This window comes from Oryza brachyantha, chromosome 2 (genome assembly GCF_000231095.2).
Source record: "Oryza brachyantha chromosome 2, ObraRS2, whole genome shotgun sequence".
Lineage (NCBI taxonomy): Eukaryota > Viridiplantae > Streptophyta > Magnoliopsida > Poales > Poaceae > Oryza > Oryza brachyantha.
In genome coordinates this window covers 16,967,868-16,995,714 of record NC_023164.2, presented here as the reverse complement: position 1 = coordinate 16,995,714, position 27,847 = coordinate 16,967,868, and the positions used below count along the sequence as shown (strand labels likewise).

The 27,847-nt window shown below is 40.3% G+C and overlaps 2 protein-coding genes across 5 annotated transcripts; one reads left to right on the top strand and one right to left on the bottom strand.

Moving 5' to 3' along the window:
* Positions 1-71: 71 nt before the first annotated feature.
* On the top strand, positions 72-9,355 carry LOC102718342. 3 transcript variants are annotated; one of them, XM_006648733.3, is made up of 19 exons: positions 72-231; positions 354-461; positions 552-651; positions 1,332-1,388; positions 1,771-1,817; positions 1,984-2,017; positions 3,004-3,094; positions 3,655-3,746; positions 4,072-4,146; positions 4,294-4,385; positions 4,799-4,928; positions 5,170-5,259; positions 5,951-6,010; positions 7,011-7,102; positions 7,542-7,607; positions 7,705-7,768; positions 8,279-8,370; positions 8,478-8,598; positions 8,725-9,355. In XM_006648733.3, exons 2-19 carry the CDS (start codon positions 394-396, stop codon positions 8,779-8,781), a joined length of 1,428 nt encoding a protein of 475 aa, XP_006648796.1. In that variant the 5' UTR covers positions 72-231; positions 354-393; the 3' UTR covers positions 8,782-9,355. The 3 variants fall into 3 exon arrangements, 2 of the variants coding, with proteins under 2 accessions (XP_006648796.1, XP_015688877.1); XR_001549513.2 differs by lacking the exon at positions 8,725-9,355 and having other exon boundaries at positions 7,542-7,572; positions 8,478-8,568; XM_015833391.2 differs by lacking the exons at positions 72-231; positions 354-461; positions 552-651 and having other exon boundaries at positions 1,330-1,410; positions 8,725-9,354.
* Positions 9,356-11,130: 1,775 nt separating this feature from the next.
* On the bottom strand, positions 11,131-14,379 carry LOC102718062 (protein POLYCHOME-like). 2 transcript variants are annotated; one of them, XM_040521224.1, is made up of 4 exons: positions 14,219-14,379; positions 14,066-14,120; positions 13,461-13,859; positions 11,131-11,980 (listed from the first exon to the last, which is right to left on the bottom strand). In XM_040521224.1, exons 3-4 carry the CDS (start codon positions 13,737-13,739, stop codon positions 11,540-11,542), a joined length of 720 nt encoding a protein of 239 aa, XP_040377158.1. In that variant the 5' UTR covers positions 13,740-13,859; positions 14,066-14,120; positions 14,219-14,379; the 3' UTR covers positions 11,131-11,539. The 2 variants fall into 2 exon arrangements, with proteins under 2 accessions (XP_040377158.1, XP_040377159.1); XM_040521225.1 differs by lacking the exons at positions 14,066-14,120; positions 14,219-14,379 and adding an exon at positions 13,955-14,011.
* Positions 14,380-27,847: the final 13,468 nt, after the last annotated feature.

Here is a 27,847-nt window from a genome sequence, read left to right as displayed (position 1 = left end):
TCTCATTTTTTTTTGTATTGCTGGGTATTACTGTCCCAAATTTCGAACAAGCCCTAGCTTCCAAACTACAAACAGACCTCCACTTTTCGGCGCGAGCTCGGGGGCCGGGGCCTGGCACTCCGGCGGCTCGAGCTCCACCAGCGGCGGCCGGCGGCGTGGGCTTGGGCGGCTAGAGCTCCGGCCGGCCGCGCCGGCGGCGGGCGGCTTCGCTTGGTCCTGCGCGGCGCATAGGTTGATTGGATGTTCTGCCCTCTGTTTCTCCGGGAAGGGGGAAAGCCTCCCATTTTTTCGGTTTTGGCTCGCCTCCATTTTCCTTCGAACCAAACGCATTTCCAGCGATTCCTCCCCCGCAGGAGTCGAAGCCCCCGAAGATTCGTTTGAGAGTCCCTACCAATGGAGAAGTTCCTCGTGGCGGCGGCGCCGCCACCTACCGGCGATGCGCCGGCACCGCTTCCTCCGAGGTTGTCCCCCCGCTCACCAGTCACCACCTCGTCACTGATCTTCCCTGGACTGCGCTTTCTCTCTCCTCTAACCTTACATTTGATCCGCAGACGCCACCGGTGGAGCCGCATCGCCGTCGAGCTGGACGGCCGCGTCGACGCCAGGTTTCGGCACCGGGAGTCCGTTCGCCTGCTCGATTCGTTCTCCGAGGTGACAGAGATTCCGAAAAGAGTATTTGCTTTGTTTGGTTTTGGTTATGTAGTAGCGTTGGAATTACTGCGTATGAATTAGGCACCGGAACTTGAACTCTCCAGAGCGGCTAATCCTTGGACATTATTAGTAATGCTAATCTTAGGGCAAGTTTGTAGATTACAATATCAATTTGCTGTCGTATGTTTCTTTTGTTTTTTTTTCCCTTTTACAGTAATCTGTACAAGACTATGGTAGTTCTATAACTTACGAAGTAGTACTGGTAGGGTGTCACACAGCTATGGCCCTTTTTGATTTGTCAGATCAAGAGTTTGTGTTGATGTCCTCCAAGGTTCAAATTGGTGCATATGGCTGTATGTTTACTGGCTTGCTGCCGGGGGTCTGGAAAACATTGTTTAAGAAGCCATCTAAACTCGTGTGTAATTCTAAAGATGTAATATAATCCAAGCCTGTACATGAAAGTATAGCCTGAACATAGAGCTTGACATGTTAACCATCCTAGCAAGGTATGTACGCCATCATAGCAGGTGTTGGTGTGGAATTCTGCAGTACAAAAACGAAGGTGGTTTTAGTTGTGTCTATGCTAGTTTTCCTTTTTTTTTTGAAGGAACACTATTTTCATGTTATATTACAACATACTTAATTGGATTTTAATTAATTTATTTTTTTATGTTGGGAAGATAAGGACCTTCAATCACAATTACTACATGGAAGGCCAGGAGCGGTGTACAACATATGTAATGCTCATCCTATACTTGTGTATGTATTTTAGTTTAATACTCCTTCCGTCTCAAAATATAGTTACTTTTAGCATTCAAATTTATCGCATGGTATAGCTACTTGTCCACCTAACTCCTGAATCCTGATCCCAACCAATGGCAACCATCCCTCATTTAATTTCTCCACCTACTTTCTCATCCCAACAATCCTTCATTTAATCCCACTCTATTCCTTAATCTCTCCAAAAATGGAAAAAGTATATATATTATGAGACAGTAGTATATAACAGTATGTCTCTCCCCTACCTTATTTCTACCAAAAATGCTCATTATGTACCTTGTAATGTTGAATTCCTGTTCGTTGTTTGATCGACGAGTTTACTGTGGTTGCTCCTTTTAGATGAATCGAGGTGTTAACGATTCAGGCCTGGGATTTCAAGCAGTAAGGTCAGCATCTCCATTTTATATTGCTTGCTGTATTCCATTATAAAATCACAAGTTTAAAGTAGTTGCTATAAGCCTATAACCACCTTCCTAGAGTTTTATTCTGCTGTTTGTTGTTACCTGCAACCTTTTAATACACTAATAAACTTGCCTTTTTCTCTTTTGGCAGAGAGGGGATTTCAGCAATGGAGTTTGATAAAAAGGTAGCATCGAAACGTGATATCAGTTTTCCTAGTTTAGCATGTCTGCCTATGGCAATTGCTTGTAGGCACAGATATTTTCTAAGACTAATGACACATTGATGTGTACAAGGAAAATTAATAGTTATGCCATTGTAAAGGTTCTAACTTAGAAAAATTCCATTAAAAATTTCCTTTTCCATACGTGGCATTGCATCGGTTTCCTAAGAGATATGCCATTACGAGCAACTGGTATGCACATTTGACCAAATTATGCCATCTTCCCCTCTCTCCCAACCACCTGACCCTCCTCTAACTAGCTTCCATGCCCCTGTTATGCACTACGATGGTGCAGCTTCTCCTGCCCTTTGGTGTGACTAGATCTACACATCTGGTGTCCCAAGGTTAGGAGGTGGATGAGGTAGAGTGATGGCATCAGAGGAGGATTGACATCACCAGTGAGGTGGGGTGGACGACAGTCCTGTGCATGCAACACGGCTATTGCAATGTGCTGTCATGCTCCATGCAGCACCAGCAGCTGTGAAATTTGCTAGCAGCTATGTTCATGTGGCACCCTTGTCGGCAGCACATCCAGTCTACCTCCACAGTATATTTTAGCATTGGCATCCATGAATGAAGCCTCCACCTTTGAGGCATCCAATCCATGTCATGCCTTCTTGAGCACATCGCCAGTTCCGGTATGTAGGACCCCTGACTCAAGATGTGTGCTAGAGAGGGGAGGGGAGGAAATGTGGAAAACATGGGATCATCAGATCATGGGAGATGATGGACAAGTGGAAAGGGAGGAGAGGAGAAGAAGAAGAGCGCTAATAGGCCAATTTGGATATCCAATGGCATATAAGGAACATATCAACTTTGCAATGGCATGTCTGTATCTTGTAAGCCTAAACTTGTGATGGAATATCTCTAAACTATAATGTTTGAAATGTCATTTATCTATTTTCTCTGCATAATTGTTTACACACATTCCTTGTGTTTTTAATTGGCAGGGAATATACCTTGCATCAGTTACAGCCGCAGGATGTTTAACTGTGCATGATTTTGAGACCTTGTACTGCTCCACATATGGTCCGTCACATAGTAAGTTAAAATGAAGGCCAACTTGACCTTATAAAATATTAAATTGGATTATATCAAATCAGCAGACACGTCGGAATATTGTTATACATAAGCATACCAAGAGTGTCAGTAAATTTAAAATACAGATATTTGCTTTCCAGCACAAACCATTATGCATTTGTGAAATTGCTTTTCCTTTTCACTGAGATAGACTTGGTTTTCCTTGTCATTGTGGTATTGAAGTCGGATTAAGGACATATCTTTCCAAGAATAATGATGCAGTTCTGTAGTTTTTGTTACTGCATTGTTGTTGGTACAAAATGATGCAGTTAAGTGTTTCAACTTCTACACATCTAGTTGGAATAGATTTAGCTGAGAGCACACAAAAAGAGTTAAAATGTTGAGCAGGTGCATTGTTTTCATTTTCAAACAACATACTCTGAAATAAGGGATGGACTGAAGTGGCACTCCAAATGTTATTTCTTGACAGCTTGCTTTTTTTAGATCAGGTTCTCCATAGTCCATAGCTTTCTGCCGTTGTGTTTATCACAACCCTTCTGCAATGTATTGTTTCTTGGTAGGTTTGCCAGACGAATCATCAAATTATTTGCTACATATATCAAACTCAATGCCCCTATGTGCTGTCCGATGGAATCCAGCAAATCAAGATGAGGTCTGTAATTGTGCACAAGCATTCATCTTTATGTTTTGTGGTGCTAGAGTTCTAGTTTAGCTCAGTTCAGAAAGTACTTTGTCGATTTAACATTGACGGGGACTGCTTAAGCTAGTGGCATAGAGTTAGGACTACATTGTCCATTTTGTAAAGATGAATCATGCCTTATATTCTTCATTATTCTATTTCTTATTATTGTATGCCTCCTGAAGATAGTATATGTATACCGGCTGACATGGTTCTAATGTTTGATATTGGCTTTGTCCCATCAGCACCAAGTCTTGTTTTCCATCATTTATCTCTTATTATTGCATTCATGCTGCAGATAGTTTGTGCATCTAGACAAAATGACATGGTTCTCCTGTTTGATATTGGCTGTGTCTCATCCAGGCCAACTGAAGTAAGTGCCTTTTTTCCATTGATGGTTCGTGATGTCTTATCTCATTAAAAGAACTGTATTCTAGTACCCCTAGATCCAATACTTTTGTTTAGCTTTTTTTACCAGTTGAACTCACTGACCTTCTGATTTTTGTTATTAATCATTTAGATTTTACGGAAAGGAAGATCCAGATATCCTGTGCTCTCTGAATTCCGCAAAGGTTTGACAGATGTAGCCTTTTCTTCAGATGATAAGTCATGGTATGTGATAAAAATTGTATTGTTCACCCTTTCCATGGCCCTATATTTGCTTTATTTTTAATAATGAACTACTTCTAGTATGTACTTGGTGTGAAGCTTTGCTGTGAGTGACTGCATATGTTCTTTCTTAATTAGAAGATGGGAATAATTTACCTCCTATTATTACACTAAAGAAGCCAGGGAATTCTACACATTTTGCACATTGCAATAATATTTTTCCATTTGTCTGGGTGGGCATGGGGCATGTTAATATAGAGAACAAGATTATAGGGTATGTGGGTTGACTAAATTCTGCTTAGGGTGGGTGTTGGTTTGCAAAGCAAAGCAAAGTACCACAAAGATTGCTAACAATGTTTGTTTTTTTAATGGAACAACATTGTTACTAATATGCTATGCTTGTTTACTCTCCTTAGGTTATTTGCTTCTGGCCTTGATGGGGCGGTCTTCATGTGGGACATGCGGCTAAGTAAAAAACACTGCCTTGAGCTCATAGGATATCCAGAATCTCAATTTAGCAGTGTCAAGCTAAATATAGATAATCGGGTATGCTAATTTTCATGCAAAGCACTTGATGTTTATTGTTTTATAATACATTTTCTTTTGCCTCTTTAGCTTTCTGAATTATGTTCTCACGTCCACATATCTATGTAAGATTCTGAGTTTCTAACTTGGATTGTAATTTGAGCTTAGTGCTACAGAATTTTACAGATATAAACTAGAATTTCGACTCATTGTGTTAAACTTTGGGCCATCCATAGATAGAGGCTGACAGTTCATTTTCTAGACTGTGTTTGCTGGAACTAAAGAGGGCACTGTTCATGCCTGGGATCTCCGTGGAGGGAGGGCATCAGCTGCTTTTCAAAGCCATAATGAGGTACTCTGCTAGCTCTTCCTCATTTGTATGTGGTATTGCATTATCCTAATTGATATTCATTGTGATAAATTTTATGATCATAGATTCAGAATAGCAAAATAGCAAACTTCTGTTCATGAAATTTATATATGTAGAGGCAACTCAGTATCCAGAGGCAAGTTTCTGTAGACTTCTACAGAACGTACTTTTGTCCATCGAGAAAATCAAGAGCACCGATTGTGTTTTTCTACTTTCTGACCCTAATTTAATTCTTTTCAAGAGGTTAAGTGGTCATAATTTGTCATTTCTCATTAACTTTTTTCCTTGAAAATTAATGCTTAGTTTGTGCACAAGTGGATTTGGGCTTATCTCTATTAATTTTATTCATGGCCAACACTTGAGTCTTATTGTATAATAGGAAAGTAACAGAGCGGCAGCCGGCAAGTCTTTTGTCAGGTTTCTGTAGTGGAGTCTGTACTAAGAGTGGCTCTGCCGCTCCTGGTTTTGGCAGCATACTGTTGATGAACTTGTATTTTTTTTGTAAAACTCCTTTTGTCTTAACAAGATTTGGTTCGTCGTCTCTTCAGCCAACTCGGCTAAAAGTACATTTTTCATGCAGCAGGGTCATAGCTTTCTGGGGCAATATGAATGTCTGTTTTCATGCAACAAATTGGTAGGTGTTGGGCTGATTTTTATTTATTTATTGGTGTAGGTTCAACAATTGTCATCAGTGAAGATATCAACTTTGTTGAGCAAAATTCCATCGCTAAAGGTATGAAAACAGAAAAGAAAACTTGATTGTTTCTATTTCTTCAGAAGGAAATTAATCTCCTTTTTCAGTTTCCATTCTTGTGAGCATTATTGATTTCATGTAGTCACATTATTGGTGAGACACGAACTATCAAATTCATCTGCATTAATTATTAAATACCAATTCTAGAATGAATTCTAGCTGTTTTGTTCACATGCAAAATATTAAGTTTGATAATATTGACTTGTGGCGACTCACTAAAATATAGAACATCAAACGCCATCCCTATGAGCCATGGTAAACTTATTACCAACACCTACCTCCCTTTTCCTGTTGGGCTTGTTTACCGTTCTGAAAACTGTTTACCAGAAAAAAAAACTAGAAACAGGCATCTGAAAGGTTTTTGGTTAACTCAACAATTCTCTTATCTCAAGTTTTTTCTTTGACTTCTCTCAAATCTTGATATCTGGAACAAACCTAACAACCATTATGCACATCTAGCTGAAAAGGGAGGTCACTGGGGATTTCTTTAGTGCATTAAAGCAGCCAGATTACTTATTCTTGCTGCGAACTGGCACTTTAAGAAATGAGCGAAGCTGGCAGTGTGCTTAGTTTTTGGTATATCTGAAAGTACCTAAACCCTATACATACCAAACAATCTGTTTTACAATATTCACTAATGTTATGAGCATAAATGACTTTTCAGTGAGATACATGAAAAGTTGTAACACTTTCCTCAAACAAATTCTGTAGAACTGTTGCCACAAGCTTGTCATAGGACTGTATTCTGAAACTAGGGGCATTGCTTAGAAATTCTGCAAATATTCAATAACCACACTTGATTTCCTCAAAGAAGAAATATTGTAAAACGACACATCTCAAGGAATGAAATGGAGGGCATAATTTCTTTACTTTGTTTGAAGCCATCACGTCCTCCAATTGTCACCTTCATTATGTGCAAGATAGATGGTATAGCATGTAATGGCGGTTTCCTTTTAATATATTTGATTACTGTCTTCAGGATCAAACAAACATTGTCTCGAGTGAAATTCTTTCGATAGACTTCAATCCTACTTGCTCATATCAGTTGGCCTTCCACCTTGACAATGGCTGGTAAGTTTAGTGTGTTGTACTAATTTTAATGGTAAAGTACATGACCGGTCCTTAAACTTGCAGCGCGGTACCACTTAGGTCCATAAACTTAGAAAATACATGTTTAAGTCCATGAACTTGTTTTAAATGTATCATCCAGGTCCATAAACTCGTTTTAATTTACCATCCAGGTCTATGATTTTAGACATTAAAACGAGTTCATGGACCTAAATGTGCACTTTCTAAGTTTATGGACCTAAGTGGTACCGCGCCACAAGTTTAAGGACTGGCCATGTACTTTACTCAATTTTTAATTATCTAACTACTTTGTTGACTTACTGGAATTTTCCATCCACCATCCCTTTGGGCGTCATATTTAATAACTATTCTACTTGTTCAAGTATTCTGTGCGATGGCCTAGATCTCAGTAACTTCCTCTGCTATATACATCCCATGTTAGGTCTGGAGCCCTGAACATTAACACCCTCAGTGTGAGTCACTTGCACTGCCCTCCTCCTGATTGGTTGTAAGTAGATTATTTCTGCCTCCAAATCTTCGAAGTTTAATTAACCTTTACTAATTACACCTATTATTTCGTTCTGCTTTGCTACTTGTTTTACCAGGGAGAGCATGAACTTCATGTTGCAAAAGCTACAGAGAAAACCAACCTGGTTGCCTACATCTTCAGTAAGAATATATTTAAGCACCATGCAGTTCTTCTGATTAAATTGAACCCTGCAAGATATCTTGTCACAGTGAAAAGGGTTTCAATAATTCTGAATAAGGCACTCTTAGTTATCACTGTAGCCATAATACTTCCTCTGTCCCACAAAGGAAGACGTTTTAAGGATTCTCACACAAATTAACTTAAAGTAAAAATGGCCAAATTGCCCTCGTTTATTAGTTGCAGCAGGTGTCAATTCATAGCTTGGGGGTTTCTCACAAATTAAATACTGCATGTAGCGTTGCTGGGAAAAAAAAAAAAGAGCGATGGAAAAAAAAATGGACCATAATGGTTCTAGGGGAGAACTCCTAGGTGGCCCCTACTGTTTTGGTCAAGAAGCTAAAACGACATTTTTTGTGAGACTTTTTGAATGGTAGCGACCTCCTTTGTGGGACAGAGGAAGTAATAAATATTTCATCTGGCGTTGAAACACACTGGAGCTAGATGCATAACATACTCTTTACATTTTCCAGATTTATGCAGTTGGATCTGCCTCCAATAGTGGTGGCATGCATCTATTGGATTTTCATCCGGATACAAGTTCAGCATGCCATGTTGACTACAAGTGAGCTGATATATACATTTTTCCTTTTTTTGAAAAAGAAAACACAATCATACATTTTCTCAACTCAAATCTTCTTGGATACTCAAACTTGGCATTCCATGTTTCAGTGAGGAAGTAAGAGACTCAGAGGAAAAGAAACCTGCAGTAAACAAGTTTATTCCTTTATCCCAGAGAGTTTTTTCCTGTGCAGCGCATCCCTTCTATCATACAATACTTGCTGGTACTCAGGTTAGTTCACCTACATTTTCAGTTACTAGTGTGCCATGCATCTCTACGTATAATTGGGAAAGCTATTTTTGCATTAAGCATAAGTAGCAGATCTGAGTCTAAGCTACCTGTTGTTATGCTCTTCAGTTTTCATCTTTGCTTATATTATCGCAAAAGCAAGAATCCATCAAAGACTCAGAGTAGCGGCGCGTGGAACATCTTGATTGTCTCCAAATGCAGTCAGTGCTCTCCATTAGCTCGTGACCGTCCCGCATCGAAGAGTGATGTGCAGCATGGGAACCCCATCTGTTGGTGCCACCAAAGGCTCCGAAACTGATCGACCTGTCACAAAGAAGGGCATCACATGCTTCAATCTTCCGCCAGTGCATTGCTTCCATTTTTCTAGATGGGCAACGAATTGTGTGTTGCAACAGATCATGTACTTTCAAAGCATGCTTATAGGGTCTCTGAAGGTCGCCTGTAATTATCTTAGTTCTTTTCTTTTCCTTTGATAACTCCTGCCTGTGGCAGATTTCTCCCATTCCTTGGACTTCTGAAGATAAGTTTTTTTTGGGATGGAGGAAGTAGATATGTTTTCTAGTTTCTTTAAATGTTAGCGTAACCTGTTACATCTCCTATTCTCTTAGATGTAACTGCAATCATGTGAAATGAACAAAATTGCAGTGGGCTAATGAATCTTGTAGTGTTCAGGTGCATTTTTTTGAAGGGTTAATTTTAATTTTTAATACAATGGAAGGCACGATAGGTCCCATTGTAAACGCAATTGATTTGCACTCATTCGTCTTGAACATTGTTTTTGTTGGACCTGAGGTCAGGATTTCGCCCTGCTTAAATTGAAATCCTTAATAAGAACATACAGCTTACAATCAAACCCAGCAAGTATATTTTCCGGGTATTCACAAAAAAATGCGCTTACAAAACTATTCATCCATCAGCTAAGGAACTAGCCAAATTAGAAACAAATTAGGATAATATTTGCTCAAACTGTTCGAACTTTGATCATCAATGGGACGAAACAACGTTGAATCAAAAGGCGAAACACCTCATCTCATCAACCTGAGCGCGCGCCGTCGCCTCGCTTTCTTGGGGTCTGAGGGCGGCGTTGCCGTTGCCTTTTTCGGTGGCCGGCGCTTTCGCCGGGACGCTGCGGCCCCGCCGCCGGCGACGTGAGCTGCACCGGTTGCGTCCTGCAGAGGCTGCTCGGTTGATGGACGAACGGCTCTCACCGGAGGCAGAGATGGCACGGAGATTTCGGCGGCGGCGGCGGCGACGGCGGGATCAGTCAGTGGACAGGCTTCCGTTTCTTCCGTTCCAGTGCTCCGATCAGAAGCGAGCGGCTTCTTCCCTGGTTCAGTTTCCTCCGCTGCTGCTGCTGCGTTCTGCCCCTCCGCCGCCGCAGTTGCGTTCTGCGTCTCGGACCTCTCCGTCGCCGCCGCCGGCAGCAAGGAAGGCCGCGTAGCCTGCCACGAGGAGTTGAAGCAAACCGCGCCGCTCCAGTGTAAAAAAAACACACACACACACCGCAAAATCCAAACGGAAAGCCAGAATTGGTGCCATGTAGTAATGTGACCTCAACGGTGTTGGTGATGTCGCGGAGGGGGATACGGCGTTCCGCGGTCGTCTCCGGCGCCGGTAACGCAACCGTCTCTGGCGCGGCGGGGCGCATGGTGGTAGCACCGCCGGCGGTGAGACTGAGGAGTTCCTCAAAACGTATGGTTACTGCAAGTCTGCAACCGCAGACGCAACGCTTGTTTTTTTTTTAAAAAAATCAAACTCCCCACCACCGTCTAACCAAGTAAACTCCGCGCACGCGGCCGTAAAGCTTCTCATGTTTCAGTCTCCACCATGGGTAATCCGTATCTCCCTGGGGCCGGGCGACGTCCAGCTAGCTCCTCCGGCGTAGTCGATCGCTGCCGAAGTCGACCGGTCGACGGCACGGATGATGCTCCACCAGTGGAGTCGTCGATCGCCGTCGCCACCGCCGGTGCAGATGAACCTCCGCCGCAGGCCAAGCAGCGACGCGAGCGCATGAGGTACAGTTGTCCTCCTCCTCCTCGCACATCAGCAACGACGACGACGGTAGAGGCAAGAGAGCTAGCAAGCGTCCACAATTCACTCCGCAAGATCCAATTCACTGTGGAAGGAAGATCTTTATGTAAAAGTTTGATATCTTCGATTACTTTATTAAGGATGATAAACTTTCTCTTACTAGTGTTGAAGTTACAGTTGTATGTATCATTACTTTGGCACATAATCATATGTTTTTATGGTCAAAGTGTTTCATAAAACCCAATCCCTTATTCAAATCTCAATTAATTTTAATATATTTGATATTTTTTCAAAGTAGAGAACTAGAGATTAGTTAAACCAACGACATTGGAAATCAATGATGAAAAGTTTCATTTACTCTATGTGATCAGTCTCAAGTTCATACCAAGGATGTGTAATGTTCTACATTTCTACAACAAAAGTACCATACTGTCATTAATAGTTAATACTAAAAAAGAATCACAGAAAAACAGTCTTGTTAGCTATTAACATGATTGATGTTTCAATGCAGCGTGGAGTCTATCAAACTTACAGATGAACTGTTGTCCGGGTGAGTAACAAAAATATACAGAAACAGAAGCCTATATATACACAATTGAAGTTCTGCTGCAGTAAGCATGTACCAGTACGACCAATGGTATATCAACAGCTAATCCTATATGCCCTCAAGCAGAGAGCTAGGCTACCCCCCATACCCCAGGGTCCTAAAGCAGAGAACCCTCCCAATGGTACACAAAACTGAGCACCATGCCTCAACAAAGCCCAGGATCAAAGCAGGGATGGAAGAAGAGCAGCTGATGCAAAGGGTGGCTAGGACTAGCGGCCAAGAAAGCAGCAGACAAAGTGGAAACCTTGCAAGCCTGAGCAGGCCTCTCTCTTCTCTGGGCACATCTCATCTCATGGACATCAGGGTGCGCCTCTGGATGGTCCTCTTGGAAGGCTGAGCAGCCTTCGGAGCTGTCTTCAGGTTCTTACTTACCATCTTCTCTATCTGCTCTATTGAACTGGACAGTTTCTTCTCCATGAGGGCAGCAAGAGCTGGATCATTTGGTCTGGATGGCGTCTGCAAGGAGCAGTCTGGTGGAGAGGAAGGTGCCTTCAGCTTGCCCTCGGCCAAATAAGTTGTTGATGTGCTTGCAACGACTTGAGTTGAGCCAGGACAAGGGGCGGCAACATCCAGGGTCTTTTGAGTTGGTGGTGTTGGTGTGCTTTGAGGGACACCCTGTTCTGTTTGTATTGGAGTTGCTGGATCCACAGACCGTGAAGAATCTTCTCTCAACTGGAGCTGCTGCCGAGCCGCAGCATTTCCAAGGCGACTTCTCCTCTCAATTGCCTGCAAATTGGAGGTACTATTATCAGCAGATTGTCATGGATGAATAACTAGATTTGCATTCCATTAGCTTGAAGGATGTACCGGCAATCCAGCATTATTGGCCTTCTACAACTCAGTACTGGAGAAGCATATCCTCAATATTTGAGCATAAATACAAGGACAAAAGGCATGGACAGCTATAATAGTGGCCGAGAACTATTTACAGAAAAATGAAAACCCCCCCAAAAAGACGTTTTTCCTTCCCACAAATGACAGTATTGAAGCAAAATATGAAACCTATATGAACTTGTGAAATAGTGAGACATATAACTCTTATTATTTGAATGCACAGAAAATACACTTTAATGGCTCCAGTAGTTTTTTTTTTTTGCTATGAAGAATAACAGTATTACATCAGTTAGCATGAATTTCATCATCAACACTTCCATTAAACTGAATATTATGAAAAATAAATATGTTGTATTTAAGCCTACACAGCATACCAGATTATTGAACATGTACCAATTGAATTATTTTCGAAATGTAAGATTAAAGATAACTGACCAAAGAGTATTTACAGAAAAGAAAAGGGCACCACTGTAGCAAAGCCAAACTGAAATTGTACCAGGCAAACTACATTGTGAATACATGCAGTTCAGTTTTTTTCTGGTTAAATGTATCTCAAAAGCTATGATGACTGGCAGGGTAAGCAAGATTATGCTGTTGTCAAGGTCATATATAGCACAATTCCAGAACTGGGGTAAATTCTTACTCTCTATAATCTTCGGTACACATTCATGATAGAACAGACCCAATCGCGCAAATGTGTGGCTCTTTAGTTTGATACATAGTGCGTGCAAGAAACAAGTACAATAATAAGGCATGTCATAGTTGATTAGTCAGGATCAGAGGAGCATTTAAACTCTACAGTACTCCTTAAGAATGAGTTATGGATGAATAGCATAATATTATGTCATTTCCATGGTTTAAGCATATTTCGCCGAACTTCTTAGAATAGCACAATATTTCATCTGCTTACTGGCCACTTAAAATTACGAATAAATTTAAAGCAGAAATAAAAAAGAAGCACAGATTGGTCAGAAGAGTCCCTCATTTCTAATTCTATGATATGACTTTGGTATAAACGGTAATAATCGATAATGCCATGCTATTGTGTTCCTCATCCTAGGGATTGAAACACTAACAATAAAAATTCAGTCATGTTTTCACAATAACAGAAAAAAATGCATATTATCACCAGCAGTAGTCAAAAGATACCTTAATTTCCTAGACTGCGACTCTTGTTAGTAATATTCATGACTCTTGGTAACCCTTATGTTTTGAACACAAGCTCAGATTCATGTGCACAATAAATCGGCATTACTATAGCTTCAAGAACATGTCATGCATCATGAACCTACGACGCAGCACAACATGACCACGCGATTCTACAGTATTCAGTGAGCATCCGGCACACGGCCCGATGGAAATGGTTCATCACCTTGACGACTGACGTGACGTCGCGGAGCGGGGACCTCGGGTACCACTCGGGCAGGGGGCTCCTCCTCCTCATCTTTGGCGTAGCCCTCGCGGTCACGGCCCAGGATGGCGGAACGTTCTCCTTGTTGCTCGACGGCGGCAGGGCCCGGCGAGCCAGCGGCTTGACGGCTCCTCCCTTCACCACCGCCACAGCTCCTGGTGACGCCATCCTCCTGACGAAGAACCCGCCACTGGAGGGGTCGGCGAGCACCGTCCTGCCGGAGCTCCTCACCTCAGCCATTCCTGGAGATCTGCGAGAAGCACGCGGGCGCGGCACGTCGGTGACGACGCAAGAAACCAACAGAAAAAACCTTCCGCGCGAGCTCAGATTTGGCTCCTGCCTCTTGCGACCGTAAGATACCTGAAAGAAATCCCGCATTTTCAGAAAAAAAAAGAGAGAACCTCGAGAAACCAGCCAAGAAATCGCCTCAAGAAACACCAGAAATCGTCCAATACCCCATTTTTTTTCAGCTCAGATTAGTCCTGCAATCCTCAAATCTCTACTGATTTGCAACTAAAGGGCCCTGAAATACCAACCAAATCCCACAACATTTCGGGGCACCTCACCTCAGATTCCTACCGCTGCAACCCCCCGCACGCTAATCCTGTCACTCACGCAGATCTGCAAGGCAAGGACCAAACCAAATCGCATCAAGAAACCGCTCGAACGAACCCAAGAAAAGAAACACCTCCCGAAAACGCAAAAACCAAAAATCCTACGATTTGCTCGGCTCTTCTCCGATTCCAGCCGATCCGGGGCCCTCGACCGACTACTCCCTACGATACAAGTGCCTAACTAGGGCGGAATCGCTGGGTAGAATCCCCTAGGGTTTGAGCTTGGAGGGAGGTGGCTATGGGGGCTCTAACTAACGGGAAGAGGAGGGAGGGGGGCGGCGAGGAGGGCGGCGCGTGGGCGGGATTTCTTATCGCGTTTGAAATGGCCGGTCTACGGAGTGGTTCGTGGACCGATGGCACCATCTCGCCGTCCACGTGCTCTGGTGGGAGGAATGGACGGCTGGGATGGATCCAGTGTATGGACCGCGTGGTATGCAGTTTGGAGGTTCGGGGTTTTGGACCGTTGGTTTGGAGAACTCTGCAGCACGGTGTTCTCTTTGGGGTATATTTTGAACCATAAAATTTGGATTTTTAAAAATATATTATTTTAGTGAAAAATTATAAAAATAGTTCTGGCCACGTATAATTGCGAGATATATCGAGAACTCCAATGCGAGAATATATCATCGTGATAATCGTTTGAAACCACGCGATTATCGCTTCAAACCGCGATCGCCATATTGTCGTGATATTTGTCTGAAACCGCGCGATACGAAGGAAAAAACCGTGATAATCACTGATTATTGCGTCTCCGCCCAGGAACGGTTTAGGGTGCCTCCGTGATAAATGAAACCCTGCTCATAACCTGATTTCCGGTGAAAATTTGTTCTCTGGCAGCTTTGTTTGCATTGCAAGTCATCACTGTTTTTTTTTGAAGCTAACAGTAACAAAGGTGAAGCCAACTGAAAATGAAACTAGGGTCATCTTCATTACGAATATCATGGATCAAAATAGAGTTTTACTTTTAGAAATTTCATCAAGGTCATCTGACCTGAACAAATAGGGCTAGCTTCCGCCCCTAAACTGTAACAAACATTACTTGAGCATAACTGCCCTGGTTGCAAACCTCTATAGATTATCATAAAAGAATCATTTTATTAACAACACACAATGAAAGAGAAAACAACACACCTCAGCCTGTCGTATTTTCAACTAACACAAGCTGATTGATTTTGATATTAAGAACTTAAGTCAACAATGGATATGTTTTAGTTAAGAAATACTGAGGAGACAGAGAAGAAATCCTAAAAAGCTATGAACAGAGCCAATAAAAAAAAAGAAGATGGTAGTCTGGTTACAAATCCGAGTAGCCAATTTCACGATGGTCAAGAAATATAGCTAGGCATGAATTCTTGTATGTGCAAGAATGGCAGTGGAGAAAAAGATATGTTTATGAAAACTAGTTTCGTTCCAATTTCTATCAAGGGAACACCCGTTTCACGTAGGCCTGGATGAACATGTTCCTGGGATCGGGTTTAATACAACACAAGGTCATGGTTTTTGTCTGTTGAATACATTCTCGGTGCCTCCCAAGCTCAATCCAGCTAATGTTGTTATGGGAGGTGAAGATTTTGGCATAGGATTGTAGAGACAAGGATGAAGATTTGTGTAGATGTGCATATGAAGAACAGGTGAAGTTATAGGTGCTGCTGCTGACATTACTGAAGATGGAGTGGGTGAGAAAAGGACATAGTGAGTAGTGAGGCAAATCTCCTGACTTAATTGTGAAATCGATCACCTGGAGTAGTGAGACAAACAAGGGACCAATCTGGAGTGGAGAAAGGGAGATCAGTGTGGTAGGCTGATGGAGTTTACTGGAGAACACTAATTAATGCATATTGCTATTAACGGTTGACAGTAAAAGTCTCATAATAGTACAAGCACTCAAACAGGACATACAATTTGATAAGCTGTTGTGACGTTCTCTGATTGCATTTCATACTCCTTATTTCTTGTCTTGAATCCATTCGTCTGAAAGAAATTCGTTTGCATTTTCTGAAATTGGGAACCCTATTCTTAGCAAGACGATATACTATCAAATAAATGGGAGAGATTATGCTTGGACTAATCATATGGTTGATAACTTGCAAAACTAAGCTAATAGAGCGGGTCTCCTCACAAAACAAATTCACCTTATGATCCTCATCCTTCCATGCCCATATCATAGCTACTCTGCAGAACATTCGCCCTAGACAACATAACGGTTAATTGATCCTGGAAATCCTTCGTTAGCTCGTTATCTCAGTCAGTCAATCGTATCCATGGTTCACGCATTTTATCTTGGCAAAACTGTACCGCCAAGATGCCGAATGCCATGCCAGAGCCAAAAACATACTGGAAATTACTGCAACATTAGCCAGCTAACTACTTGCTAGTCCGGTGTAGAAAGTAGTGTATTGGAACCTTTTGTTCATGTTTGCATATGCAGTTAATTAATCAGTGTTATCATATTGCTCTGTTTCTGTTTTGTTCGCCATAACTAACGCACTAACTCTAATGTATGGCGCTTTTAACTGTTAGATATTACATTTCGCAGTATGCCCTATTTAAAATTTAGTATAAATATACAAAATATATGTTATACTTAAAGTTTTTTTAATGGTAAAAGAAATCATAAAAAGTAAACTATACTTTCATTAAAAAATTTATACAAGACAAAGGGTCAAACTTCATATCGAGAAGTCAAAGCGGCGTGCTTAGAAAAAATGATTATATGTATATCTTCATGTGCTCAATACTGCAGAGGCAATCTTTATACAAATGGAGAAATAATCACCCACGCATTTTCGCTTCTGCTTATGATTTAAGCTAAAGTTTGAATGTTCAACCTTAAATTTGGAGTTGATTTTAGGCTTTTTTTATAATACTTTATTTTCTAGCCTAGGCTTTTAGATCGCTAAGAACACATATATAAATATTTTATTTATAAATTATTTTTATTTGCAAATATACCGTTTGACTTTTTCTACTTAAAAAGCCAAATGATCACTCCCACTGTACGCTATCCTAATGGATGATTGTTTGAGTGTTTTATGGAAAAAATCAAATGATATATTTGCAAAAAAAAATAATTTGTGAATAAAAGTTTTATATACGTATTTTTAGCGATCTAAAAGTCAAGCCAGAAAAATAAACTTTGGTTAGAAAACCCCAAAATTAACTTCAAATTGAAGGTTAAAAATTTAAAATTTTGCTTATAAGCATAAGCAGAAGCGAAAAGATAGGGCAGTGCCATCATCTTGTTCTTTAATTCAATAAAATTTGTGATGTCTTCTAAACCTAGCTGGTCTGGTATCTAACATAACTATCTGTACTTCTCCCAATATTGATAGTTGGTGACATTTTAGATTAGCTATCAAACATAAAAACCAAGCTCAAACTACTAACCTAATGGGATTAGCTATCAGACACCGTTGATCCACTTATTTTGCATATTGTGTAGTTTTATCATAGCTGCATGTACAAAAAGAAATTCTACTAGCGAGAAGAGATAGCAACTAGCCAACTACCATACAAGTTCCATCATGAATACCTCATGCATGATGGTGCATTAACTCGCCCTACTGTGCACGTAGATATCCCTTCCTCCAATCTTGCCCCAAACCTCTAATGCATAGAAGCCCAGAAAGAAAATACGCGTGGTGGATTACCGATCATATGAATTATGGGCTTGAGAATACCGTGCTGATATATACCGATGTGCTTGTTTCGTATGACCAACGACGTCCTGTGACAAGTGATCTGCTAGCTGCATTCCTGCTGCCTCCTATGTCCATTGTATTCAAGGAAGAGTAAAACATCTCAGTGACATCTCTGGTGTCTCAACTCTATCTGAAAATGAAGTGTCTGTGAGTCTTAGCCTATGTCAACATGGGGGTGTGGATAGTGGATACCGGGTTATAACTTAATTGCACGAGGTTGGAGATAAGGAGAGGAAATTTCACAAGAGCAAAAAATAACAGAAAGATTGACATGGAAATGCTGACCTATTGTATCCTAGTTTTATAGGCACTAGGAAGAATGGGATGGGCAATTCGAGTGATATATATACCCCAACACATATATAATGCACACTAGATGACATTTGGTTGCATGCTTCACTTTGCGAAGCTTTTGAGCAAGGTGTGGCATGCCACAAGTTTTATGGTTAAGAAATAGTTGGCCACATTTTAGACAAACTTTCGCAAGAAATTATGCCTATGATAAGTGTGGATATTGAGCTAAATGTTGTGGCATGCTAAACATGTGGCATCAAAACAAATACTATGCTAAGTTGGTCAAACTTATTTCCCAAAGTTGTGGTAAAATGTGGCTTATGCCCGCCCATGCGGTTGTTCACCTGTTGGACCTAGTGACACTTTTTTCCTTCATATCCCTACAGACCACTTATTATCTCTAGGTGGAGGCCTAGAATGGAACGTATAGCCTATATGCTTTCTAGGATGAAAGAAATGGAGTTGGATATGCTGCAATGCAACCCACTTTGCTAGGATCATAGCTTCTTTTGCGGCCCCTTCCAATTTATCATGTGGCCTACCAAATAATTAAACAGTTCATGCAATCGACGAGGGATTTTAAGGGGAAAGTCTATATTGTCACCTTCAACTATGGCTTCGGTCTAAATTTCATCCCTAAATCATAAAGGACGATATACAACATTCCTCAATTATCAATCCCTCGACAAAGATATAAACTACCAAATCTAATTTGAGCGATGTTAGAAATATGTCCTAGAGTTAGTCATAGAGATGATCATATTTCATTGTATCCATGACACTTATTTATCTATTGGATATTGATGAAAGACAACTTGTATTGATGGCAATTATGTGAATTGTTTGTGAAACTTGTTACTTGTATGGTTATTCTAAAGCTGTCCTAGTTGGAGTTGATGACTTTGTTTCACAAGTTATGGACGTAGAGATGTTAAACTAATAATATGAGTGTATGTATGACATAATACTGGACCGATCCATCGTGAGATAATAATATTGTTCCCTCTTTATACAACGTGTATGCTTTGTCCTTAGACTTGAGGCTGTTGTATGTTCTCAAGATGTGAACCGACCTACTCAGGGGCTATCAAATGCTATTCCGTAACTGTGTAGTTATAAAGGTAACTTTTGGGTTTGTCATGAAGCATGCTGTGAGGCATGATCAGTCAAGATGAGATTTGCCCCTCTCTATGTGAGAGAGATATCTTTAGGCCCCTTGAGTGATCAGATCAAGAAATGCATGATCATGCTAGGTTAAGTGTTAACCTATTTAAGGATCTGACTCACAACATCGAGAAAGAGAGGTCAGCATGGAGCTAGACCAAATATCTTAAGGCAAAGGGAATAGCTTGTATATGACGTTGTGATGGTTTGTCTGATATGATCTTTACGTGTGCATAGGAGTTGACGCGTATTACTAGAGACCACTATCAATTATCGTGGAGCTCGCTATTGGGGAATCCAAATTCAAGCTAATTGCTGGGAATTAAATGTTGGTTAGCGATGGGGGAGCAGCAACTGCGGCCTACGCCTCATATGGAGGAACGTCTGCCATCACCTGGAGAGGGAGCTGGCTGTAGCTTCCGATCGAGTTCGTGGTAGCGGGATCTTGGATCTGATCGCGCTCACAAGCCAGCACGCCACCGATGAGGCTTGCGTGGCACCATCGGGGGAGGATTGGTCCGGGACTTTGGACCATGAGAGCTGCTGTCTGTCATGGAGGCCATCACCTCAGCTTGTGGTAGACTGGTAGGCGTACGTGCAGCCGTACGTACGTGCAGCGTGCGCTTGCGCGTCTTCCTCCCGTGCGCCTACCATGCCTGCACCAATGCCATGCGACCGGAGCTCCAAGTGCATTCTTCCTTTCTTCGCAAATATTCTATTGTTCATTCTAAAAATGGTGTATGTGTGTGGGGGGATACTCTATCTCATCAGTAAAAATAGAACATTGTCCATATTAAAAAAAGAAACTCTAAATATATATGTTCTCTCTCCTACTTCTGTTACAAGATAAGAGAATAATAACAACATTAGAGAAGAGAGTTACAAAATACTAATAATATATATGAATGATGTAATATATATATGAATGATATATATATATATATATATATGAATGATATAATATATATATGTTCTTCTCTCCTCCTTGCTCCTACTTGTTTTTTTAAAAAAATTAACCAATAAAATGAAGGCACAAATTAAACTTCCATATTTTCATCCAAAAATATACACACTAATTAAACTGTTCTGCCAGACGCATGGTATGATAGATATTTCCTGTAAAGACACGGAATAGAACTGCAAATGCTCAACCACACCGAAATGCAGCTGCAACACTCGTCTTCATGTCCTCCCGAGATTAACCCATGCGTGCATACAAGAACAAGCTGCAACATCCATGCGTTCCTACTCCGGAGATCTCGGACACCACCACCCCAAGTCGGTGAGGGTGGGGTGGAGAAGCCATGGGCACCTTCGAGCTCGTGGCGGGTTCATGCCGCTTCGGAGCTTTCAGCACGACAACCAGACCTGGTGAGGCCATCCACCGGCCCAGGGCACGCAGAAGATAAGAGTGGACGTGCACCGCTGTGGAGTTCAACACGGCACGACAGGTATGGAACTCGTAGCTGAGCGGTTCGTTTCTGGTGATACTACGATTCCCAGCGCCTCCTAATCCCAGCGAATTAAATTAAGAAACATTGGTAATGTGTACTTCGCTAGCGTGTCTTTCTTTTTTTTTTCTTATCATTACTTTTGTATTAGGTCATAGCCAGTAAGCTATATTGCTCAGGAAAGTGCCACAAATGAAATGAGCTTATGAAGTTATGAGCACGAAGGTGTTACAAGTGTAATGAGTGTATAGTATGAAGTTATGAGGACATGTTTAATTACTTTGTCTTGTTCTTGGTGCATGTAAGTTATGTTTACTACATATCATGTGGGACTATATATGTTGAAGCAAAGATAGAACTAAGGTATAACTTTCTATACAAGATAGCAAGTGCTATGTGTGGATGTGTGAGTGGGAGTGTAGTTTATGTCCAATCTATAATACCCTCCAATGGAGCAAGGTAATACTTATTTATAGTATTCCCTCCTTTCCATATTATAGGACTTTATGAGTTTGTCTAGATTCATCCATGTATCAATGTATATATTATATATATATGACTAGATTCATTAACATACATATAAATTTAAGCAATGCCAGAAAGTCATACAATGTGGAACAGAGGGAATAGTTGACTACATAATTATATCTATATCTTTTTCCTCACAGGGCAGCAATTGGAAACATTTAGGCCTATCATTTGCTAGTAGATACATCATACCATTGAGGCATCTCTCACATATTCCCCTTGTCACTAAACCAGGTGGCTTAATTAAGTGTTGGACCGACCAAGAGGCCCCTCAATCTCGAAAAAAGGACGTGTCCTCACATCCTCTTGGGATTTGCTGCTATTTTGGAGCCTAGGAAACCGCGTAGAGGAACATGGCTGACGAGATATAAGAGAAACCGTCTAGTAGGTGACATGCCACTCCCTTTTAAATGCTACCCACCATTATGCGGATCCTCAACCTAGAGGCTTCTCCAGCGATGGTCCATTGACATCCTCCATCGGGCTTTGTTTCCTTCACCCAGAGTGGACTCTGTTGAAGATTTTTCTATGTTATATATACATTGGACTATTCAATATACATAGACTATGATGTAATTCTCTTAGTGACGAGCACATCGAACGAGCAAGAAACATGATAGTACTATATGGGACATATAATTGCCTTGGTGAAACATATAGACTATCTTATCTACTAACATTAGATGCTTAGCCTATTTGATCATGTAATGTGTAAGCTTATAGTATCAACCATTTTTTGAAGCCATTGCAATATCCTTTGTTTCTCATGTGAAAACCATATGGGAAGTAGAGTAAGTAGTCGTTTGATTGACGTAGGTGTACTCACTGGCTTGATCTAGAAGGGATCATCGACATTCAGGAGGGTGGCGACGGCCTTCGGGTCACCACCTACACTGTCTAGGGACTATCACTCGAAGCTCCTCTAGCGTCTAAGTGATCAGTAACTAGGGTTTTTGTTGGGAGGGAAAACCATGAGATTGACTTGCACTAAGGAGATGGGGGGCAACCCAAACATGGATGGAGATTAAGCGATGTCGATCTTTGCATGCAGGTGTTTAGGAAACTAATTGTGTTAACCACGCACGGGTGCAAGGATGGAAAGTGCCCCATGCATGAACCTCTCGTGCCGAGAGTTATTTCCAACCGAACAAATTCGTTGCCTAAGTAGTGAATATGTAGGATAGCATAGCTGCAGTCACTAAATTCGAAATGGAGAAGACACACATGCAAGGGGATTGGTTTCGACGAGCGAACAGGCCCGTGCTCTTGGTGCTCACGAAAAACGAGGCAATCTAGATAAGTCGTAGGAACAACCGAACATGGCGGCCTAAGTCTGTCTCTTAGCACTTGCATATCGGCAAAATCCCAGAGCATTTACAAACATGTATAGACAGATCACCCTCAAATTCCAATCCCCGTTAAGATATTTCAGTTTAACTTTATTTCTAATTCTTCCACTCGATGATACAAGCAAGGACAATGTGCATCAGCTATAAATTTCAAAGATAATGGGAAGATACGAGAGAAAATGAGAAACAAGGCCAACACGAGGCAGAATGAGCTTAGCAGACAACTGAAATGCAACTATATACCATTTTCCAGCCTCCGTGTTCTGGACCAGTTCTCTGGTCACGGCAGGCGCTGAGTAACCCCATGGTGACGAATGCCAAACCAGGTCTCAACTTCTACGGTGCAGAGCAAAAAGCCAGCGCCGGCGGCGTTATCCTAATACAAGATACTATTCATAATTTATATATACTCTGTGTATTAAAAAGAGCTAGTACTATAAACACAACCACTCTTATAATACAAACATTACTGATTCATATTTAAATTTAACGTTACTTATATCTCATTATGTCTTTAGAGTTATATAAAAACCATGTCTAATGCAAGACCTCTTTTTCATTTACTCACTTGCTACGATATTTTTTATCTTATGTAACAACTTATTTATAATTATATGGATATCACTATAGTCATTGTATTATGAACACCCTCAGCGGACAGCTGGAGCGACCGCATAGGGCCCCCAAACTGAAGGACCCTCAAAATCTATAAAAAAAGGTTTAGTCAATCTTATTTTTTCGCTTATGTTTATGCTTAGAAGTCAAAATTTAAATTTTCAACCATAAGAATATATATATATATATATATATATATATATATATAAGTTTGAAGTTTTATCGTAGTTTATATTTCAACCTTTGCTTTTAGATCGTTAAGAACACATATATAAAAGTTTAGGACAAACGATAAGGACCAATATATATTTATAAGATTCAACCCATGCCTTATGCTAACAACTGAAACACCACGTCTCAGCGATTGCTCCAACATCTGTTTGGGTTGTCGCACCGTTATGCATCTCACCTCCATTTGTATTTTATGATCTCAATTTATATTTTTGCTTCTGGGCCTCCAATTTTAGAGACAGCCCTGACCCTCAGATTACTCAAGCCAGCATATTGAGTTTGGTGTCGCTAGGTCGTGATCGATCAAGGCACTAAGCCATCCTACAGTCATCTTTCCAACACCCCAAGCGTTGCAGAGGTGCTGTTAGGCGAGCAGTTTGCTTCCTGTGATATCTTGATTCCCAAGGCCTCCTAGTCCTAATGAAGGGGAATTAATTTTGTGTATGTGCACGAATGTGGTAAAGTTTGATAATTTGTTCCTTCCTTTTGGCCATCTAACATAACTTCTGTTGGATCCAATGCAACCCCATGGCTGGCGTTTTATATATGGGAGGAGGATCGGAGAGCAGGTACATGATCAAGTTATGGTAGAAAGAAGAGGGTTAAGTCGAGGCAAGTAGAGAGCAAAGTAACGAGCACATATTTACGAAGTGGATGCTCGCCTTATTTTCATCTCATAAGTCAGTCTCAATGTATGTTTTATGAGGGTGTCATACATATTAAATAGAGTGTCACATCAGCAAAATTGCTAACTTGGCAGAGTCATTAAATAAGGGATTTCATCCTCATAAAACTCATCTGGCTCGGTTACCTAATATACAATATTGGTAACTATGTCATGAAACTATACATTGAGACTAGCCTAATACGGAGTACCATAAAAAGTAAAAAAATTTTTTGACCACAAGTATGTTGCATGGTTTAGCTACAAATTGAGTGTGTCTGACAGGTGAGCCCTTCGATCGGCACGTTGCAGCTTGCCCCAATTGCAACAACCAACCCAGAAACTAGCATAATGAATTAAACAGTGACATGTGTGTCACAATGTATGGCTGTGAACTAAACATGCCCTAATTATCTAATCCTCTTGTTAATGTTAAGGCACGCCCAAGCTAGTAGAAGAGTTCATGTCAATTGCAACTAGCTAACTATTAATTTTAAATTTTGTATTTTGTAATTACATTAATAATATTCTTAATTGATGTCAAGATGGACATAGGCCGTACTTAACATATGAGCGTAATAGCATGTAGAGTCCATATGTTATTGAGCAGTACTATAAAGGATTGCACTCCTTGTTTAGGTTTATGAGCTGACTTTGAAGCTAAAGAAACATAAGCCTAAATAAACAAGCTTTTTTTGTTGAGATTTCTTGAATCTATAAACCACTCTTATATTGTTAAGCCAAAAGCTAGGTTCAAATAGCTTTTTTTTTCTATTTTGAAGTAGAGGTCACACCCTATCATTAAATTTGAAGCTTTTAAACTATTAGCTTATAAATCATACAAATTTAAAAGTCGGCTTAAAACCTACGCTAACAAACCTAAACCCAAACAAAGAGAACCATATAAATTTGTATATATTGGAAAAGTTTAAATTCAGGCAAAACAAAATCTATAGGTTCATCGTATTTTCATTGCATGCATTCATTTATTTAGTTTGATGGAAACCAAAGTGGAAACTAAATAATTTACTGTATTCCAATGGTCTGTGTATTTATAATAAAGTTTATAGCCATGATGCTATATTATCTGTCTGATCAACAACTAACTCGTTAGGATTGACGTACATGTGAGCTTACTCTCAGCGCCCAATTAGTATAGGCATTAAGGCATATATGCGTACGCAAGTTGAAAGACGAAGTATTTACTGTTGAAAATTGAAACCGTAGCTTATTACCTTAACAAGCTGCAGCCGGCAAGGAGATTAGCTGTGCAGAGGAGAAGATAATATTCCCCTGAAATTTTGATATTTTAGTCTTTTTTGAAAACTTATTTTACAAAGAGGCCTCTAAAAAACTTATTGCACGAATAGACCTTTTTAATTGCGCCAACGTCATTGACGGTGTCGTTGTATAGGACGGCACTAATGATATTGGCGCCATCCTCTGGCCACGTAACCATGTCACAATGACTTGGAGGAATGGGCGCCGCTCTATACAACAACAACGCTAATGATGTTGGCGCGATCAAAAATGTTCATTTGTGCAATAAGTTTTTTAAGAGTTTATTTGTAAAATAAATTTCTTAAAATGACCAAAATATCAAAATTCCACAAATATTTCCTGTACTGTCTTCGTCATGCTACAACATGAGTTACTATTTTTTTCACTTATCTTATATTTATATAAATTAAATTTGAGAATAAATTTAAAATTTATCTCGAGTTGTTTCACTGTAGTTTATTTTCTTGTCTTTTGTTCTGAGATCATCATGAATATTTATATAAAAGGTTTACTTATAAACTATTTAATTTTACAGACTGTTTCACTATGGTTAATTACAACGTGAGTAGATATCAGCAAGGGCAAAGATAAGCCATTTCACACTTGCCAACCATCCATACGGTGGATACAAGCGCGAATGGTGTTGGACGCTGTGGTGATCAGAACAATTCCCAGTGAGTTTGGGTCCCTTGCCATTATATTCGTGTCATTACGATCATTGACACGTGACTCATACCCTTCTAAAATCCTATATGCAAGTGACTGTAATAGCTATACCATAATAACAAAATATATGAATCCATTCCCAACACACCCGTCCTTGATGATCACTCATCCGATGAACTGTATTCCCCATGCTTCCTAAACCCAGCTGGATCGAGCTAGCTGCTCTAAAATATGTTTTGAGCCTGTTTTGGCTGCAGAGTGAACTCATATGTGTTGGGGTGGTCCTTGTGCGTTGGGAGCTCGATCGGCATACGTAGAGCATTTATATATATAGGAGTTAACTAATGAAGACCTTGTACTTCTAGCCGAAAGGGTAGTTGGGCTGATCTGATCACATATCTAAGCCATGGGGCTCCATCATTTTGTTTTTGCAGCTGCGTTTCAGCATAGTAAGCTGCTGTGTTGCCTTTGCCTACTATGCAAAAGCAATTCCACCATTTTGCTTGCATGGAAATAATTGTGGTTAGTGGATCTTGTGTGGCCTGTGGATCATATGAAGGGAGTAAGTTTTTTTTTTTTAAAAAATATACTGTCTCGGTTCTAAAATAAGATAATTTTTAGCCATTTAAGTTTATCCTAAAATAAGTTTATTTTAGAGTAATCATTGCATTAAAGTTTGTGAAAACAAAAAATAAACACATTGGGAATAAATAAAGTAGGAGATAATTGTATTGATATTCGATAAAGTGGAGGATATTTTAGTTTTTTAGCTTTTGTATTGGTAGATGTGAGATGAGTGAAAAATGGAGTTATTTTCAGACAGGGGAATTTTTTTTGAATACCAGGAAAATATATAATTAAAAGCATAAAGCATGAGTTATAATACAATTACGAGGGGAGAACTGATCCCTCAGTTGCGTAGCAGAACAGGGAATAGAAGGATGATCTAGATGAACAGCATTCTGACAAAGAAAAGTGGAATTAGAGTTGGTCGATTTTCTTCCTTCCTTGGCAAGATTATCTGCAACTTTATTAACCTTCCTTGAGATCCATTTAACCTGCAAGGGCTCAGGGAGGTCTTGTTCCATTTGGAGTAGCAAAGGTCTGAGGCTCTAGTGACCTGGTTCTTGGTTAAAATTTCTCTTCTTCATTGTGTTAGCAATTATTTCATTGTCTGAGAGGAAGATAGTATTTGTTAAGCCAAGAGTGTGCGCTATTTCTATAGCGAGTTGAAGAGCCAGCAATTCTGCTTGCAGAGCTGGTTGTGTGTGGACGGCATGTGAAAGAAAACTCCAAGTCCTACATGATTATCCACCCTAGAAGCATCAACATAACACCTGATACCATTCGGGATACTGGTCCATCTGCTTTTTCCTGGGTCATTGTCTTGCCAGACTAGGGAATATATGTTTTGGGTCATATACACCATGTGTTTAGCACCCAAATCTTTTTTCTTATGCTTATGCTTATAAACCAAAATTTGAATTTTCATTCTTAAATTTGGAGTTGATTTTAAGATTTTTTTTTGCCGAAGTTTATTTTTCAGCATTAACTTTTAGATCACTAAAAACTTAATATATAAAAGTTTTATTAACATGTTATTTTTCGTTTGCTCGTATGCCGTTTTTTTTTTCCACGATAACCCCTGTATATGTAACTGCCACGTGTTACTCTATGGCCGTTGTTTTTGTGGGCACCGTTTGCACGTGTCTGTTAGTGTGTGTTCTCAACTTGATCCGTATTGTTTACTGTTAAAAATATGAAGATGTAGCAATTAATGTTTCAGTCAT